This window comes from Gigantopelta aegis, chromosome 9, assembly GCF_016097555.1.
Source record: "Gigantopelta aegis isolate Gae_Host chromosome 9, Gae_host_genome, whole genome shotgun sequence".
NCBI classification, from domain to species: domain Eukaryota; kingdom Metazoa; phylum Mollusca; class Gastropoda; order Neomphalida; family Peltospiridae; genus Gigantopelta; species Gigantopelta aegis.
Window position 1 is genome coordinate 4,217,670 of NC_054707.1, and position 20,467 is coordinate 4,238,136.

Consider the following 20,467-nt stretch of genomic DNA (forward strand, 5'->3'; position numbering starts at 1 on the left):
AAATCTTATGGCAAAGATGAATTTTACCTGTAGAGTGCAGGAAATTGCATTTCAGGACAACTAGTTTTCAAAATTCGATGTGCCCGACTATTTTTAAAGGCAACACTAGGTATTTCTAAACATATGCACACCTCTAAAAGTATTATCTTGGGTCTTGTCTGATATAAAAATTAATTTTATGACAACCATCTCTAACTATAAGGAAGGAAGGAAGGAAGGAAGGAAGGAAGGAAGAGAGGAATGTTGTATTTACCGATGCACTCAACACATTTTAATTACAATTACATGTGATCGGATATATGGTTAAGGACCACACACATAATGAGAGGAAACCTGCTTCCACCATGCCATAGGTTACTCTTTTTAAACAGCAAGAGATACCATGGCCATGTACAGCATAGACTGGAATGTGGAACAGCCCAAATAGTTGTTTGTTTTGTTTAACGACACCACTAGAGTACATTAATTAATTAATCATCGGATATTGGAGGTCACATATTTGGTAATTCTGACACATTGTCATCAGAGGAAACCCGCTACATTTGTCCTAATGCAGCAAGGGATCCTTTATATGTACTTTCCCACAGACAGGATAGCACATGCCATGGACTTTGATATACCAGTGGTGGTGCACTGGCTGGAACAAGATAGAGCCCAATGAGTTCACCAATGAGGATCGATCCTAAACCGACAACACACCAGGCTACATCCCATCCTTCTAAAACTACAAAGTTCTCGAACTTTACCTCTGTTTCGCCTGGTTACGTTTAAAATTCTTTTCTCCAGGACTCGTTGGACTTTGTGGATTCGTTGGACTTTGTGGACTCGTTGGATGCTTGGCGTTTTGTGCACTTACGTTTTGTGGAAATGATCTGCAAAAACAAAAGAAGAAGATTAACTGTAATTAATTATTTTGATCTTCACCAGGAAAGGTGAATTACCACTTGCACCCTGTCCACACAGGTATGAAATTTTTTTCAAAGTGACAAAGTTACTGCCATGTAGGAGTGTAACAAATACACAGGGTGGAGAATACAATACATATAAATATCGGGTGACAAATACGAATATATATTCACGTCTATGAATACAAAAGCAGGGCTACATGTAGCTCTGGGTGAGCAAAATATTTCTCCAAATTGTCTATTAAACTTCAAAAATTGCAGAAATCAACGGTTATTTTCTTAAAAATGTCAATTATTAAATGAAATTATTTCCCCAAATTAACATAAAATTCACCAACTGCTTTCAAAATTCACAACTGTTGAATATGTTCATTATCAAAACAATCCAATCAGTATTGCGTTTTGGTTAGTGTGAATTAGAAACATAAATTGTACAGTTAGCATTACATATATGTATTCGGTTCAGCTAGTCACGAATAAGAATCCAACTACGATACAGGTCGCTGTTCGGGGTTCCGAATATTTGACTGTATATTTATACACCTATTGCCTTGTAATACAATTTTTACAGACAAGACAGCACATACCATGGCCTTTGATAAACCAATCATGAGGAACTGGTTGGGATGGGCAGAAAGCCAATAAATCTGCCAAGGAGGCTAGATCGTACGACCCAAACATCTCAAGCAACCACTCTAACAACAAAGCTAAACCATTCAGGACTCGGCCGGTCCAGTGCCAAATTAGCCAATTGCTCATTTACATACAATATGGTTACAACATTTAGTTTTTAGCTAATCAAATTCCTTTAAGTTAGCCATCATTTGTTAATTTTCAAACAAGGAAATATTTTATTTAACGACACACTCAGCACATTTTATTTATGGTTATATGGCATCGGACATATGGTTAAGGACCAAATAGATATTGAGAGAGGAAACCCACTGTCGCCATTTCATGGGCTACTCTTTTCGATTAGCAGCAAGGGATCTTTTATATGCACTATCCCACAGACAGGATAACACATACCACAGTCTTTGATATACCAACAGTGATGCACTGGCTAGAGTGAGAAATAGCCCAATGGGCCCACCAATGCAAATCGATCCTAGATCGATATCGATCGCGCATCAGGCGAGCGCTATACCACTGAACTATATCCCGCCCCCCCCCCCCCACTTAATTGTTTCCAGTGTAAGCCCTGTCACGTCCCCTCTGATTCTGAAGTAAGATTCCAGTTTTGCCTGTACATGTTTTTTATTCACACATCATTGAGGAGTGCTAGACTGTATAATTCCAAATAAAATATATTAAAACCAAATTTGTAAACATGGTACATGCAGTGAAAACCTGCTGAGCATTTACCTCTCTAACACAAATCACCCAATACTGTACAAACTGACCTGTATTATGCAGCCACCTGTCCTAACAGGTCACTCTAATATGATCTGAAATCATCTAATGTTATACAAAATGACCTGTATTATGCAGCCACCTGTCCTGACAGGTCACTCTAATATGATCTGAAATCATCTAATATTATACAAAATGACCTGTATTATGCAGCCACCTGTCCCAACAGGTTATTGTAATATGATCTGAAATCATCTAATATTGTACAAAATGACTTGCATTATGCAGCCACCTGTCTTGACAAGTCACTCAAATATGATAATATGATCTGAAATCATCTAATATTGTACAAAATGACTTGCATTATGCAGCCACCTGTCCTGACAGGTCACTCTAATATGATCTGAAATCATCTAATATTATACAAAATGACCTGTATTATGCAGCCACCTGTCTTGACAGGTCACTCAAATATGATATGAAATCATCTAATAGTGTACAAAATGACCTGTATTATGCAGCCACCTGTCTTAACAAGTCACTCATATATTATAAAAAACGACTTGCATTATGCAGCCACCTGTATTAAGTGGTCCCCATAATATGATCTGAAATCATCCAATATAACTGTAGAAACTGACCTACATGTACATTATGCAACCATCCATCTTGTTAGGTCAACCTAATATAATATGATTTGAAATCATCTAACATTGTACAAAAGGACCTGAATTATGCAGCTCATTCTGTTTTCCAATAACCATCCTTTTATAGGGCATCAAGCAGCTGTGTAACACTGGCACAGTACATACAAACTGACCTGAATTATGCAGCTCATTCTGTTTCCAGTAACCATCCTTTTATAGCATATCAGGCAGCTGTGTAACACAGGATCGTACATACAAACTGTTACATATGCATATCTCAGTAAAAATAGTTTTAGCTTCTATTTTTGTTAAAACACACAAACCCGTTCTACATCCACTACATAATAAAGCTGTCACCTGTCAAAATCAGGACCTGTTGAGTGTATATGAGTGGGGGGATGGGTGGGGTGGGGAGCAAATGCTGTCAATCTGATTGTCAATGTAAGATGAAAATCAATGTTATTGGAGGCCCAAACCTGTTATTGGGGTCCTTGTTACTAATGGAAAAAATGTAGCGGGTTTCCTCTCCAAGACTATGTTTGACATCCAATAGCTGATGTTTAATCAATCGATGTGGTGTTGTTAAACAAAACAAACTTTTAACCTTTGTTACTGGAGTTTAAGGACATGCTCCCCTATGAAAATTTTGTACTTATTGCATTTTCTGACTTCTGAGTACAGCAAGAGGGGGGTATAATGCATGACCATTATAGCACCCACCCTGTGTTCTGCAGCCAATGAAAATCACCTGTCACAGACTGTGTTGTCACAATGTGACGGAAACCTCATCGCCTGTGAGACACGACATGGTGACAGCTACACACAGCTGAGCTACATCATCATCGTCAACTGCTGCCAGGTTACAACTGTGTTTCAGTCATTAAACTTTCTTCTCTACAAGCAGTTAACATTTTTACAGCATGCTAAATATATATATTTTCTTAAGGGACATTCTTCTTAGAAGGCAGCATAAAAAATGTCTGTCGGATGACTCAGATTTTTATGTAGTTAGTCAGTAATAAAAGACAATTTAAGTGCAATTAAGATTCAGAGACACTATCCTGAGGATGGTATTTTAAACAGAGTTACCCACCCAGAACTGAAAGGTGAAAAAATTGGAAGATGAAAAAAAAAAGAAGGCTCAGATTTATATCAGGTTTCCACCAAATTACCAGTATTACTAAATTCTTGAGATAATGAATAGCCATGTTCTTTTTGGGGGTAAGAGAAAAAAAAAAAAAAAAAAAAAAAAATAATAATAATGAAATGAAAAAGCAATAATAAATAAAATTATAAACTAAAGTTAAAAGTCTGAAATTCATTAATGAAAATGACACAGCACTTCTTGTTCTGTACCAACCAAAACCCCTCATTAACTATATACACCCTGTATTGAATACAAGTCATTAAATTATTTTATAAAAGATGAAATGAAATAAAACTGAAACTAAAAAAATAATGATAAAAAATATTAAATGTAATAAAAAAAAAAAAAAAAACAAAAAACAATATAAAATCCATCTCACAGGCTCAATTATAGTACGGGGAAAAAAAGAGCGTCTCTAAGATGCAAACTACAACCAACTATTTAAAACATTTCAAACATGTTGGTTCTTGGCTTGCATTCAACAGGCTAACCTTTTGAGCTTTTAGCCCACACTTGGTTGATACAGGGAAACAGAAATAATATGGAAGCAAACAAGAAGCCAGGTTGGTACGGTGTTTACCAAGCTCTCGAGATGAAACCTGGACGACCCCAGAGCACCAGAAGACAAACACTGAACCAGCAACATGAGACAATGAGTATTTTCATATTATTAACAATGGATAATAACCTGACAGTCAAGTGTCAGTCTGATGGCTCCATGTGTTGCAGAGATTCTCTCGACTCCTGTGGTATATCAACATAGAACAACTAATGTATCTTATTAATGTTCAAGCAGGCCTCCGATTAGCAGATAACAGGGCAAGGCAAATATATATATATATATATGACTGCAATAAATAGGAAGCGAAAACAATGTATATGAAGTTCTGTATTTATTACATACCTTCTTTTATGTTTTACAAAAACGGTTTTTAATTTAACGTCATAACAACTCTTTCTTAAATCTATGACTAATACTCCTTTCATGGATTTACTTAACGTTAAGAATCTATCTCTGTGGCAGCCTTGTGTAATGTTTCAAATATGATGTGATGTAATTTGTAAATCATATATGACATCAGTAAATAAAAGGCGCTAACTGCAGTAAAAAGAAAACAAAACAAGAATACAACAAATATTTTCCTACTACATGTATTAACAATGGATAATAATTTGTGTTAGCCTTATGACTCGATGTGTTTTCGAGATTCTCTCGACTCCAGTGGTATAACAACACAGAACAAACTAATATTATAACTAATAACAAAGAGACGTATTGGGGAAGCCAGAGGAAAACAAAACGAGAAGATAAATAAAACCAACACATGCAAAAACATCTAAGACAAGTAACATGATCGTTTTATTTATACCAAAAAGTAAAAATGATTGGATGAACAAATAAATAAATAAATAAATAAATCAATCAATCAATCAAAAGTTTATCAGTATCACTATACCAATACCTACATGGTTACATTAACCATATGATGGTTGAAATGTGCACTTTACTAAGCCAAGATTACCTCAATTTAAAAAAAAAAAAAAAAAAAAAAAATCGACAGGCTATATTTGGATCAAATGAACTTTCCTACAATGTGGATCAATCTGGATTCCAGAGCTGGCTAAATGCCTGTCTTTGTTTTGTTTTTTCTTTCCAGCTGCACAAATTTGTGACATTTTTATCTGTCTGACCTAGCAAAGAAGCAGAGCAGCATTGCAGAGTCCATAGCTGATAAAAATCAATTTGTCTTTGTATAAATCTTCGTTAATCAGATCACAGAGTACTTGACCACCATGTACAGAATACTTTCGTTAAGCTCCCAACCACCCCAAGGCAACTGTTATTTTTTCTGTTTAAATGCCAAGTGGAAAAAAAAAGAGAGAGAGCTGAAAGCCACTTTGCACAAGTGGGTTTATTTCTGTGGTAGAATCTGACACAAGGAGCCGTGATATTGATATACAGTAAAACCCCTGAAAACCAGACCCTCTGTAAACTGGAATTCTCTCAAAAACCCAACATACAGTACAGAGCGGACCCTCTCTAAACCGGCCACCCTTAAAACTGAAATTTTTACTGTGTTCCGTGGATATCTGGTTTAAAGGTGCCTTGCTGCTAAATAAAAATCATATTATATAGCCTTTGTGGTATGCCGAAGTTTGAAATACGATCATTTCTCCCTTTAACTAGCTAAATTATATAATATTGAATTAATTAATATTAGAATAATTAAATTTGATCACTTTATTATAACATTTTGCCTCCTAATTTAATTTTATTATTATTTTAATTTTTGGATAGCCCAATAAAAAAAGTACCTAATAAATAGAATAAATTGCAATAACTAATATATTAAATTTAGATGGCACCTCTAAATAATTTTATATTTTAATTATCCTTCCGTCCAGAGCCACATTACTGGCCCTGCACGTAGAAAGACTAAGACAGGACTTTGTGGTAGTAATGGATTTTCATTTATCACACTGAACAATGAGTCAAATTAACAAATGTCTGAGAAGCTTAAACACTAAGGCATATTTTTTTACTAATAAAGCCCTTTATGACCACTGAAATCAAACATTACTTATATTTTATTGTTTAGATAATCCATTCCCATACAACCGAAGTTGTTCTGGTCAACCTGGTGTTTCTAATACCACAAAATGCATTTTTCATATTTTTAAAAACGCACATGCGGCTGAGAAATAATAGTTATGGAGTCGAGTATCAACAACACAGACTCTTGTTTTACTCACTTGTAACGCTATCCATATGTGTTACAGGTTTGTAACTTAACCAAACTTAGTGTCCATTTTTACGGGTTAAAACTAGGGTCTGCACCTTTAAGTGGCAGCCATATGCAATGTACTTCACACCTAGATGCAACAGCCATGCATTTAGAGAATTAGAGAACCTGAAGTTATTGTTTTATCACCTGGTATAACCAGGATTTTATACTGGGAGAAAGGCATGCACATTGTATGGGTCACCGATGTTGTTTATGAGTCGCATTATGGGGCAACAGGCAAATATAAAATGTGGTAGGAGAAAAATGAAAATGTAATGGAGGTAGGGGGGGGGGGGGGGGGGGGGGGATAGTGCATCACTCCAATGCCCCACTGGCTATATCAGTAATTTAATCAACAGTTATTAGATGTTTACAAGCATCCGGTTTAGCATGTCAGAAAAGATTCAAAACTGCCATTATATGTCCACAGGCTACTCTTAATACCAATCAGCAGCAGGCAAATCTTTGATACATGTAAGTACTCTTGCAGACACAACTGCACGTACCACAACCTCTGATAAGCTCGTGATGGGCATGCATGAAACAATGGTGGGAATTGGTGAACTGTGAAAAAAGGAGGAAATCTAGAGGGGTCCCGGAAATTCTTGAAATCCTAGGTTAAAATCTGTGCCATCTGACACATTTTGGAGGAAAGGACGATTAAAATGCAATGAAATGCAATGATCCATGAGAGGAAAACAGCTAATCCGAGGAGAGTTCCCACCCCTGGTGAAACCTATGTGGTATATGAGCATATAAAAGCAGTTTATTTATTCTGATATGTTTAAAATGGTAAACTTAAGGCAATGGATATTTTGTATGCACAGTTACAGACACAGCAGAATGAGCTCAATGAGCCACAGTCTCCGTTATATTACTCAAAAGAATTTAAGGGTCAAAAATTTATAACCAAATAAGTTTCAGAGTGTATTAGATTGATGATGTAAACTACACCAACATTTTTATTTATTGTTCCATATTTACAAAAAAACACAAATAAACGTCACTGTATACAAGAAAGTCACATGACATGCTGTCAAAGTTGAAGGTCGTCAAACATGGATTTTACACATTAGAACATTCGTTTAATAGTGTGTGAATCCACCCCTGGCACGAATACACTCGACACATCGTTGCCTCATGCTGTTGATCAGACGTCTGAAGAACTCTTGGGGAATGGCCTGCCACTCTGCCATAAGAAGTTGACCCAGATCATGAAGGTTGGCCGGAGGGGCATGGTTATCCCGAACTCTCCTGCCTAATTTGTCCCAGGCGTGCTCTATTGGGGCCAAGTTAGGCGAATATGCTGGCCAATCCATCCTGGCGATACCTTGTTGTCTGAGAAAGTCTGTTACCACCCTGGCGCGGTGGGGTCTGGCATTGTCATCCTGCAGAACTGCCCCGCCGCCAATCTGCTGAAGGCCTGGGAGAACCAACGGCCGGATAATCTCATTCAGATAGCGGATTCCATTCAGATTGCCATCCACCACATAGAGGGGAGGTCCTGTGGTGGATAGAGATGCTGCCCCACACCATGACACTGCCACCACCGAACCGGTGACGTTGTCTAACGTTAATGTCAGCGAAGCGCTCCCCAGGACGTCTGTAGACACGAACCCGACCGTCGTTGAACTGGAGACTAAACCTGGACTCATCAGTGAACATCACTCGACCCCACTGAACACGTTGCCACCGCAGATGAAGCGTGCACCAGTGAAGTCTGGCCGTTCTGTGACGTGGTAGTCGAACAGCCTGGCGACGGCAGCATAGATTATTGGCTCTCAGACGATTGCGTATGGTTTGATCAGACACTCGAGTTCCAGTCGCAGTCTGCAGATTGTCACATAATCGGCGTGCAGTGGTTGTGCGTTGACGTAGAGCCATATTGGTGATGTAGCGGTCCTCTCTATTTGTAGTGCTTCGGGGTCTTCCCGAACGTGGACGATTTCGAACAGAATTCGTTGCTTGGTACCGTTGCCACAGTCGGCCAACGACACTCTGACTGACACCAAGTCTCAGAGCAACATTTCTTTGCGTATTGCCATCCTGAAGCCAAGCAATAGTCCTTCCTCGATCTTCGATAGTCAGTTGAAGTCGTACCATTGTCGAATTTGGAGTGTGCACCGTACATGAACGCAAGCTCCAATTATACGGAAATTCAGCATTGAGAACATGGAATACACGTGCAAAGCGTGCAAATGAAGCCCTTTGTGAAAAAGCAAGTTATGGGCACTTAGCAGACCTTTCGCTTTCACCCTAATTTATGTGCAAATGTAAGCATGTTTTCGCCATTAGAACTAGTCGACAGTGTTAATGACAGTGGATTTTAATTCATTCATGGGTTGCTTAGACCCACTTTCGTCAAAATGGAACAATACCATGCGTGACATTATGGTCTAGCTAATATAATTGACATTCAGAAAATAATGTCGAAAATATCGTCTGACCCTTAAATTCTTTTGATTAGTATATTTGGAATAGTAATCAGGTTACATCCTGTCTCCATTACAGAACATCAAGAGATGACTTGCCTTGAGGCAAACATTCTTACTAAACTAGCAACAGGCCAGCTGCAAAAGGAAAACGTCCAAATATACTGAGAGGCATAAATAAGGAATGGGTATTTCACAGAATAATCTCTTATAGGAATGTCAAATCACATATATTAAGCATGCGGACAAATAACATATTGGTAATAATTGTAAGTGAAAGAGGATTTTGATCAAATCAGAATTTGTTTTGAATAAAATAAGTTTTCAGCAAAAAGCATAACTGGTGTGTTTATTACAACATAACATTGCATATGAAAATCTTTTTGCATGTGCATTGCCTGCTCTTGTCTCCCTATAAAAGCAACCATATTTTTTTGTGCTTTCTGTCTTTTTTTAATATGTCATAGTAAGTAATGTAAAATAATTGCCAAAAAACCCAGTTGTGTTTTTTGTTTAAAACCACATTTTATTTTTAAAAAATCCAGATTTGAACAGTATCTTCTTTCAGTTACAGTTGTTACCAATATGTCATTTGCCTGCATGCCTAATACTGATGACAATATTTCTATAAGAAAATATCAGTAAAATACCCATTGCGTTATTTATTCCTCTCAGTATATGTTGAATTCCCGATTCTTTTCACAGGTCTGAATTTTTTTTTTTTTTTTTTTTAACACCAATCCACACTTCCTCATACATTCCCCAGTAGAAAGACATGTACTTACTTGGGTGAGGTATTTCCAATATGGACGGCACGACCAGTGACAGGATGCTGGAAGCTTGTGGTTCGAGTATTATGGCTGAAAGAACAAGAAGAAGAAAATACTTAACAACTAGTATTTACATGTAATTATTAGTGATGTTCCGATGATCGATTATAGTCAAAGCTTGATTGGTTTGGCTCTACCAATGTGATGATCGATTGTAAAAATCTATAATCAATTATCATGGGAAATCATAACTGACGATGGAATTGATATAAATATAGGGTGGGATGTAGTCCAGTGGTAAAGCGCCCACTTGATGTGCTGTTGGTCTGGGACTGTCCCCGTCGGTGGGCCCATTGGGCTATTTCTCATTCCAGCCAGTGCACCACGACTGGTATGTCAAAATCCATGGTATGTGCTATCCTATCTCTGGGATGGTAGATATAAAAGATCCTTTGCTGCTAATCGAAAAGAGTAGCCCATGAAGTGGCGACAGCGGGTTTCCTCTCTCAATATCTGTATGGTCCTTAACCATATGTCGGACGCTATATAACTGTAAGTAAAATTTGTTGAGTGTGTCAATAAATAAAACATTTCCTTCCTTCCTATAATCAGTTATCATGGGAAATGATAACTGTAGCTTCTCATAGTTTAGGTGATGAAATTGATATAAATATGCCGGGTTTTTTGGTGTGTTTTTTGGTGTGTTTTTTCCCTATGTATGCAAGCAAAACAGATACTGAAAATGTATTAAAAGTAAACTGAGTGTTTTGTATGGTGTATCTAGGTTAAGACAACAATAGGAGCATGGTTTCTAAGAATTCAAATACTTCTTAAAGCGGTGTTCTAACTGTGCGATTTGTTGCAGCAACTCGAATCGTATGTGTTGGAAGACGTTACGTCATAAAATTCCATGACGTCAAAGAAAAATCATCAGTTTAAAAATATTTTGTGGAAAATCAATGTGCATACATATGTTCTCTGAAATAAAGAAAACATGAATGTAGACAATTTACTGATGGTATTATGTATCAAAACAATTACTGACCACATCTGGACAATAATAGCTTTTATGGACCCACGAAAGCTGGATATTTTGACATATCTATAAGTAAACCAAAAAACCCCAGAGGTGACAAAACTGAATGGTTGAACTTTAATGTGATTTGATTGGCTGAGAGCTTACAATTTGTCATGCGAATTAGAACTTTTTCTAATCGGTACGATTCCAACACAATTTGTCATATAAGACTAATGTCGTTCCGACTGAGGTGTTCTCACAGTACGATTCAAACACAATTTGTCATATAAGACTAATGTTGTTCCGACTGAGGTGTTCTCACAGTATGATTCAAACACAATTTGTCATATAAGACTAATGTTGTTCCGACTGAGGTGTTCTCACAGTACGATTCCAACACAATTTGTCATATAAGACTAATGTCGTTCCCACTGAGGTGTTCTCACAGTACGATTCCAACACAATTTGTCATATAAGACTAATGTCGTTCCCACTGAGGTGTTCTCACAGTACGATTCCAACACAATTTGTCATATAAGACTAATGTTGTTCCCACTGAGGTGTTCTCACAATACGATTCAAACACAATTTGTCATATAAGACTAATGTTGTTCCGACTGAGGTGTTCTCACAGTACGATTCCAACACAATTTGTCGTATAAGACTAATGTCGTTCCGACTGAGGTGTTCTCACAGTACGATTCAAACACAATTTGTCGTATAAGACTAATGTCGTTCCCACTGAGGTGTTCTCACAGTACGATTCCATCACAATTTGTCGTATAAGACTAATGTCGTTCCGACTGAGGTGTTCTCACAGTACGATTCCAACACAATTTGTCGTATAAGACTAATGTCGTTCCGACTGAGGTGTTCTCACAGTACGATTCCAACACAATTTGTCGTATAAGACTAATGTCGTTCCGACTGAGGTGTTCTCACAGTACGATTCCAACACAATTTGTCGTATAAGACTAATGTTGTTCCCACTGAGGTGTTCTCACAGTACGATTCCAACACAATTTGTCGTATAAGACTAATGTCGTTCAGACTGAGGTGTTCTCACAGTACGATTCCATCACAATTTGTCGTATAAGACTAATGTCGTTCAGACTGAGGTGTTCTCACAGTACGATTCCAACACAATTTGTCATATAAGACTAATGTTGTTCCCACTGAGGTGTTCTCACAGTACGATTCCATCACAATTTGTCATATAAGACTAATGTCGTTCAGACTGAGGTGTTCTCACAGTACGATTCCATCACAATTTGTCGTATAAGACTAATGTCGTTCAGACTGAGGTGTTCTCACAGTACGATTCCAACACAATTTGTCGTATAAGACTAATGTCGTTCAGACTGAGGTGTTCTCACAGTACGATTCCAACACAATTTGTCGTATAAGACTAATGTTGTTCCGACTGAGGTGTTCTCACAGTACGATTCCAACACAATTTGTCGTATAAGACTAATGTTGTTCCGACTGAGGTGTTCTCACAGTATGATTTCCAACACAATTTGTCGTATAAGACTAATGTCGTTCAGACTGAGGTGTTCTCACAGTACGATTCCAACACAATTTGTCGTATAAGACTAATGTTGTTCCGACTGAGGTGTTCTCACAGTACGATTCCAACACAATTTGTCGTATAAGACTAATGTCGTTCAGACTGAGGTGTTCTCACAGTACGATTCCAACACAATTTGTCGTATAAGACTAATGTCGTTCAGACTGAGGTGTTCTCACAGTACGATTCCAACACAATTTGTCGTATAAGACTAATGTCGTTCCGACTGAGGTGTTCTCACAGTACGATTCCAACACAATTTGTCGTATAAGACTAATGTTGTTCCGACTGAGGTGTTCTCACAGTACGATTTCAACACAATTTGTCGTATAGGACTAATGTCGTTCAGACTGAGGTGTTCTCACAGTACGATTCCAACACAATTTGTCGTATAGGACTAATGTTGTTCCGACTGAGGTGTTCTCACAGTACGATTCCAACACAATTTGTCGTATAAGACTAATGTCGTTCCGACTGAGGTGTTCTCACAGTACGATTCCAACACAATTTGTCGTATAAGACTAATGTCGTTCCGACTGAGGTGTTCTCACAGTACGATTCCAACACAATTTGTCGTATAAGACTAATGTTGTTCCGACTGAGGTGTTCTCACAGTACGATTCCAACACAATTTGTCGTATAAGACTAATGTTGTTCCGACTGAGGTGTTCTCACAGTACGATTCCAACACAATTTGTCGTATAAGACTAATGTCGTTCGGACTGAGGTGTTCTCACAGTACGATTCCAACACAATTTGTCGTATAAGACTAATGTCGTTCGGACTGAGGTGTTCTCACAGTACGATTCCATCGCATGCGACAAATCGGTATAACTTATCACATAAGGAGAACGCCCCTTAAATCTAACTATAATTGAAAGTTGATAATTAGATATACACTGATTACAACCAATGAGCAATGACGAAATTCCAACCAAGATCATATGAGTGACCATTAGATATCATTTATCTTACAAGCAAAAACATGTTAGACATATTTTAAAATGCTTTAAAAATAAATAGTGTCTAATAGTCATTGAGTATAGTATTCCAGGGCTTCTAGAATTGATATAAAAATCCACTAGCCATGGGATTAGTGACTTTAAAATTTTACTAGCCATGATTAAAAATTCACTAGCCCTACAATTTTACTAATAGGAATAATTGGATATGTCACTTAAAGGAGATAAGAGCTTAAAAATCCCTTAGACTGGGATTAGGTGGAGAGCAGGATATTCATATTTTCAAAATGGACTTAAATGCAGCTTTTGACAACTTTATTTTCCCACTAGCCGTCGGGCATGGCGATAGTAGTTATTTACTAGCCCAACGTTGAATATCACTAGCCATGGCAGTTGGGCTACCGTAATCCCTGTATTCTATTAGCTACATGTACAGATTTCTAAACATATTAGTACCTACATCTGGTGTTTGAATTTGGAATTCAAATTAAGGTCATCAATATGGAACAGGCAACCAGATGTTTTTAAATCAAGCCCCAACATACCTGCACACTGCTCGTCTGCCTTGTTGTACAACATACCTGCACACTGCTCGTCTGCCTTGTTGTACAACATACCTGCACACTGCTGGTCTGCCTTGTTGTACAACATACCTGCACACTGCTCGTCTGCCTTGTTGTACAACATACCTGCACACTGCTTGTCTGCCTTGTTGTACAACATACCTGCACACTGCTCGTCTGCCTTGTTATACAACATACCTGCACACTGCTTGTCTGCCTTGTTGCACCATATATCGCATACAGTGGTCCCTCAAATGGGTGTATAAGAAATTATTATTCTTTTTGAAGAATTAAAACAGGCACCATCCTTGGACTTATGATCACAGCTATGGGCAGGATATTTCACGCAAACTACGGTTTTGTTCGTGTGTCAGTTCTCCAGTGTTTAAATACTGTCCCATAATTTATACCAATGGAGCTGTTTATTACCTAGAGTTGTTAGTACTCAGCGCTTTACTTGTCATAACAATATACATTTGACTACACAATATTTTGGTACCCTTTAACTCACAGCTCGAGGCCTTCTGTGTTTACAGGTGCATGTATAGTGCATGACATCAGAATAACGACACTGGATTAATGACAACACAATATTACTGTACTGCTGAATGACGTACAAAATGTCAAACACCAAACTCCCTGTTAACCAATATGCACCTGACTGATGAGACTTACACAATAATTTAATACACTAACTCATTTCGGGGTTTTCAAAATACCTCATGGTTAAGGTGGCGAGACGTAGCCCAGTGGTAAAGAGCTCGCTTGATGCGCGGTCGGTTTGGGATCGATCCCTGTCAGTGGGCCCACTGGGCTATTTCTCGTTCCAGCCAGTGCACCACGACTGGTACATCAAAGGCCGATGTTTTATTTAATGACGCACTCAACACATTTTATATACGGTTATATGGCACCAAACATATAGTTAAGGACCACACAGATATTGAGAAAGGAAACCCGCTGTCGCCACTTCATGGGCTACTCTTTTTGATTAGCAGCAAAGAATATTTTATATGCACCATCCCACATACAGGATAGTACATACCATGACCTTTGATATGCCAGTCATGGTGCACTGGCTGGACAATTCAAGGAGTCATTTTAGCTTCCCGTAACATGCAGATTTATATGTTATCAATATGGAAATATCACTCTCCTCAATATGTTATTACAGCCTATGATTGATCCATGTCAATGGTATTTCAAAGGCTGTGGTATGTGCTATCATGTCTGTTGGATGGTGCATATATAAAAGATCCCTTGCTACTAATGAAAAAAATGTAGCAGGTTTCCTCTCTAAGACTATCAGAATACAAAACCCTGACATGCAAAAGCCGATGATTAATAAATCAATGTGCTCTAGTGGTATCGCTAAAAAAAATAAACTCTAAATAAATATAATCACTCCCCTCAAATTGTTCTTTTTTACATCAATGTCTGTAGCTGTAATATTCAAAATATTTTGAATTCTTGTCATACGAAAATTGCCGTTTGTCACGCTGTTAGGTAACAGCACCTGCATACAGCCCAGTTTCAAATACAACATGTTCACGATGCACCTCAATAACTCCTCAGCTGGGACTCAAAGATGACAGTGATTACAGAGAGTACTTGTACAGTACTTCAATAGGGCTGAGTTTTGTCTGATGCTGGCCTGTTCTTAATAACACAGATCGGGGTCACCACACACCTATACACCCCGGTCAGGTTTTATTAGAAAGCTACAGGTAAAGCAGTTCACAAAATGCAAATCCCATAAACACGACAGAAACGAGAGTCAATCGTAATGACCTACTCCATGCTATAACAGTGTCTATTAAATTCACACAAGCTATAGCCTCATCATACATATTCATGTAACATGGAGAATGCCACCTAATGCCTTCAAAAATACATCTCATTTTACTTCCAATTAAACTCAGTGGTAGTACAGTGCTCGCTTGATGTGCAGTCAGTCTGGGATCAATCCCTGTCGGTGGTCCCATTGGGCTATTTCTCATTCCAGCCAGTGCACCACGACTGGTATATCAAAGGCTGTGGTATGTGTTATCCTGTCTGTTGGATGGTGCATATAAAAGATCCCTTCTTGCTAATCGAAAAGAATAGCCCATGAAGTGGTGACAGTGGATTTTCTCTCAATATCTGTGTGGTCAATAACCATGTCTGATGCCACATACATGTAACTTTAACTAAAATATGTCGAGTGTATTGTTAAATAAAATGTGTTGAGTGCATTGTTAAATAAAACATTTCCTTCCTTCCTTACAAATTAAGCTAGAAAAATGTATGTAAATGGATAATAAACCAAACATGACATACAGGGGATGAATTTTAATTTTTGTGGGGCACAGCAAGTGTGGCCTTGTGTTTAATAACAAACATTAGGGCACCAAGGCAAGTTGGAGGGGCCCCAAGGCAAATCTGGTTGCATAAATGTTTGGTTACTAAAATCGAAATCTAAAATTCGCAAATTGTTTTGCCAAAAAGTCAATTCTTTTGCAAAATTAAAAAAAAAAAATTGCAGTTAAAAATAGTTTTTGGAATCAGTTGGAATTTCATCATTGATCATCAGTTATAATCAGCTGACATCAATCTATCAACTTTCAGTGATACAGTTGGTTAGAATTATATAATATTAGATGGATTTAAATTATAAGCACCATGCACTTAGTGTCGTGTTCACCGAGACAGACCCAATAAATCACAAAGTTTACCTTTAATAACTATTTAATATAATTTGTTCTTTATGTACACATGAAAACAAGCCCCAATCCCAACATATTTACATCAATTCCATCATATAAACTTGAAGAACAATTACAGTTAATATTTACCACTAGAATCGATTATGGATTTTTATAATCCATCATCTTATCGGTAGAGCCAAACTGATCAATTTTCGATTATGATCGATCATCACTAGTTAAGCGATACATATATACATTTTTCAAGATTTGTTTTTTAAAGTTAACCTTTTGACAAAATTAATTACCCGTATCATTACTGTATGATTTTCTTAACCCTAATACTAATTGTAACCTATTTTAATTCTGGGGGAGGCCCCCTTAAAGTCTCTGTAGACTGTGGTTGCATTCAATTCCATAGCAGCATACCCAATAATTACTTTCTGGCAGAAACACTGGTATGGAAAGGGCACAGTGGCAAACCATGTAGGGCACCATGACATTTTTCTTGCCATCAGTAACGTCAGATTTTCGGGGCAAGTAAGGAGGGCAACCATGACACCCTGGATACATACATGTGAAATCATGTTTTTAAAACCAAGGATTACAGAGGACAACCATCAAGGTTTCCGTGCAACCTAACACCAACAAGACCGAGAGAAACCTGATTTTATAGTTTTTTCTAAACTACAGGAATACATAAAACATGTAAATAAACAAACTATAATCGGGTCTGAGATGGTCAAGTGCTTGACCTGAGATCAGAGAACCTCATACAGTGCTAATTGTTGTAAGTCTTTGTAGTAAAATGATACCAATTTCCAAGTCGTTATTTACCCTAGCCTCAAGACTAGAAAACTAGAATTTCCTAACATGGGTTAATTTCCCCTATATGATGTCATAATCTGGCAATCCTTGTTCTGTTAACTGCATATAAATATTGGAGCATTTTCAAGCAGTGTTCAAAAAGTATTATAATCAATCTGACAAATAAACATTACGGACTTACATGTACATGTAATACAGTATGTATGTGTCGGTCTTCATTAAAAACACACTGGCATAAAATAATCCTTCATCGTGTGCTTTATAACCACTAAACAGATGCAATAAATGGACAGTTTACAGATAGGCCAATATGTGTCATTAACGTTACTCTTTTATTTTTAAAACTGGGCTAGAATAAACATTGTTTTTAATAAGTTCTACATGCAGTCGGGCATTTTGAATTGGAAAGAAAAAGAAATATTTGTTTTGTAACACTACAGCTTTACTTCTTTAGTGGTTAAATAACCATATGTCAAACACCAACTAGCTGCAGTGTAAATTCCATGATATTTAATGAACCTGAAAATCAACTTTTAATTGATATATACACTATTACAGTTTTATATGAAATATAGCATTTCTAAATTAATTATGGTCCGTCATATTTCACTATTTTTCAATAACCATACATCTCTTTGTTAACACAATGCAGTTTTGACAGCTAGTACATAAATGAAGTCAAACTGACCAATGACCCACCCAAATCCTCCCTCCCCCCCCCAAAAAAAAAAACCCCAAACAAACTAAAAATAAATAAATAAATAAATTTGCAAATATGTCCAGTAGTACTCAGTAATAGTCAGGGCTTGCTAAATAATATGGTGGCCCTAAAAATAATAATGGATGTTGGCAAATTATGGTAAGCTAACCACAAATAAGATTTTAATGTGGAATAAATATATATGCAATACAAATTTTAATAGTGGCTCATATGTTAAGAAGATTGACCAAATAATATTATTTGGCCAACTAACACCATTATTTTTTTTATATTTAAGTCACCAAAACGGGTTGGTGACCTGGCCACAGGCCATTTCGAGCTAGTAGTAGTACAGAATATACTCTTCAAAAAAAGAAACGCAAAAGGGTACAAATGGGTTATAACTCCGATTTTATGTTTCCTACCGGTTCATGCTTTGTGAATATAAGGTCATTGCATGTCCCAAACACATTCCCACGGTTACATTCGATAAAACGCAGCTACTGTACAATAAAGTTCCAAAATGTGAATATTCGCAAAAACGCAGCCACGTGCAAACCATGTCACCACTGCACGTGCGTTGTCTGCACGTGCAACATGAACACAGACAGTATAAAAGTGCAGGGTGTTCGCTTGCCTGGCCTCTGTATCTGGCCGACAGTTGACAATCCAGGACATGCCACGTCTCAGTGAACCGCAGAGAAACAATGCCATCGGCCGACTAGACGCAGGCGAATCCAGAACGGCCGTTGCCAGGGCATTTCATGTGTCCCCAAGCACCATCTCCAGACTGTGGGACCATTACCAGCAACATGGATCAACACTTGACCTCCCTAGATCCGGTCGACTACGGGTCACTACCCCCGGGCAGGACCGCTACATCCGGGTACGCCACCTTCGGGAACGATTGACTACTGCCACCTCCACAGCCGCAGCAATACCAGGTTTGCGCAGGATATCCGACCAGACCGTACGGAACCGCCTACATGAGGTAGGAATTCGTGCCAGACGTCCAGTTCGAGGTGTCATCTTAACACCACAACACCGTCGACTACGACTGCAGTGGTGCCAGATTCATCGACAATGGCCTCAACTGCGATGGAGACGGGTGTGGTTCAGTGACGAGTCCCGATTTCTGCTCCGACGTCATGATGGAAGATGTCATGATGGAAGATGTCGCGTGTATAGGCGTCGTGGTGAACGTTATGCGGCAAACTGCGTGCAGGAAGTGGACAGATTCGGCGGGGGTAGTGTCATGGTGTGGGCAGCCATCTCACACACTGGCAGAACTGACCTGGTCCACGTGCAGGGCAACCTGAATGCACAGGGCTACATTGACCAGATCCTCCGGCCACACATCGTTCCAGTTATGGCCAACGCCAACGCAGTGTTCCAACATGACAACGCCAGGCCTCACACAGCACGTCTCACAACGGCTTTCCTACAGAACAACAACATTAATGTCCTTCCTTGGCCATCGATATCACCGGATTTGAACCCAATTGAGCATCTATGGGACGAGTTGGACCGACGCCTCCGACAGCAACAACCACAGCCCCAGACCCTGCCCGAGCTGGCAGCAGCCTTGCAGGTCGAGTGGGCCACCATCCCCCGGGACATCATCCGTACTCTGGTTGCTTCAATGGGCAGGCGGTGCCAGGCAGTTGTCAACACACGTGGAGGCCACACCCGGTATTGACTCCAGATGACCGTGACCTTGGTGGTGTGTCCTATCACTTACTCACAATGGACTAGAGTGAATTGTGAACAATCCTGCAACATTTGGTCATTATCGGACTCACCATTCAATAATTAAATCAATTCTCCAAATGTTACGACAATGTGGTTTTGCGTTTCTTCTTTTGAAGAGTATATATTCCCAATATAGTGTTCCACACCAGTTTCTGATTTTAACACATTTATACATTGAACCACTGCAATACTTTTTATATAATTATAATATTATAAAAATAGTTTTATGATTGTACTAACTATATATCAAAACTACATGTATATCAAAACTATTACCTACTATATACAAAAACTATTTATAAAAACCCTCTCGTCCAACTTCAACTTGTAAACATGCCATGCAAATTTGA

General features: G+C 38.3%; 1 protein-coding gene across 1 annotated transcript in view; it reads right to left on the minus strand.

Annotated features, from left to right (window-relative positions):
• Positions 1 to 20,467, minus strand: part of LOC121382369 — a 77,531-nt gene that overhangs the window by 45,322 nt on the left and 11,742 nt on the right. Inside the window, exons 4-5 of the mRNA XM_041511955.1 lie at positions 10,056 to 10,130; positions 747 to 872 (exon numbers count right to left, since the gene is read on the minus strand). Coding sequence (XP_041367889.1) covers positions 747 to 872; positions 10,056 to 10,130 — 201 coding nt within the window. The remainder of the gene's footprint in view (positions 1 to 746; positions 873 to 10,055; positions 10,131 to 20,467) is intronic.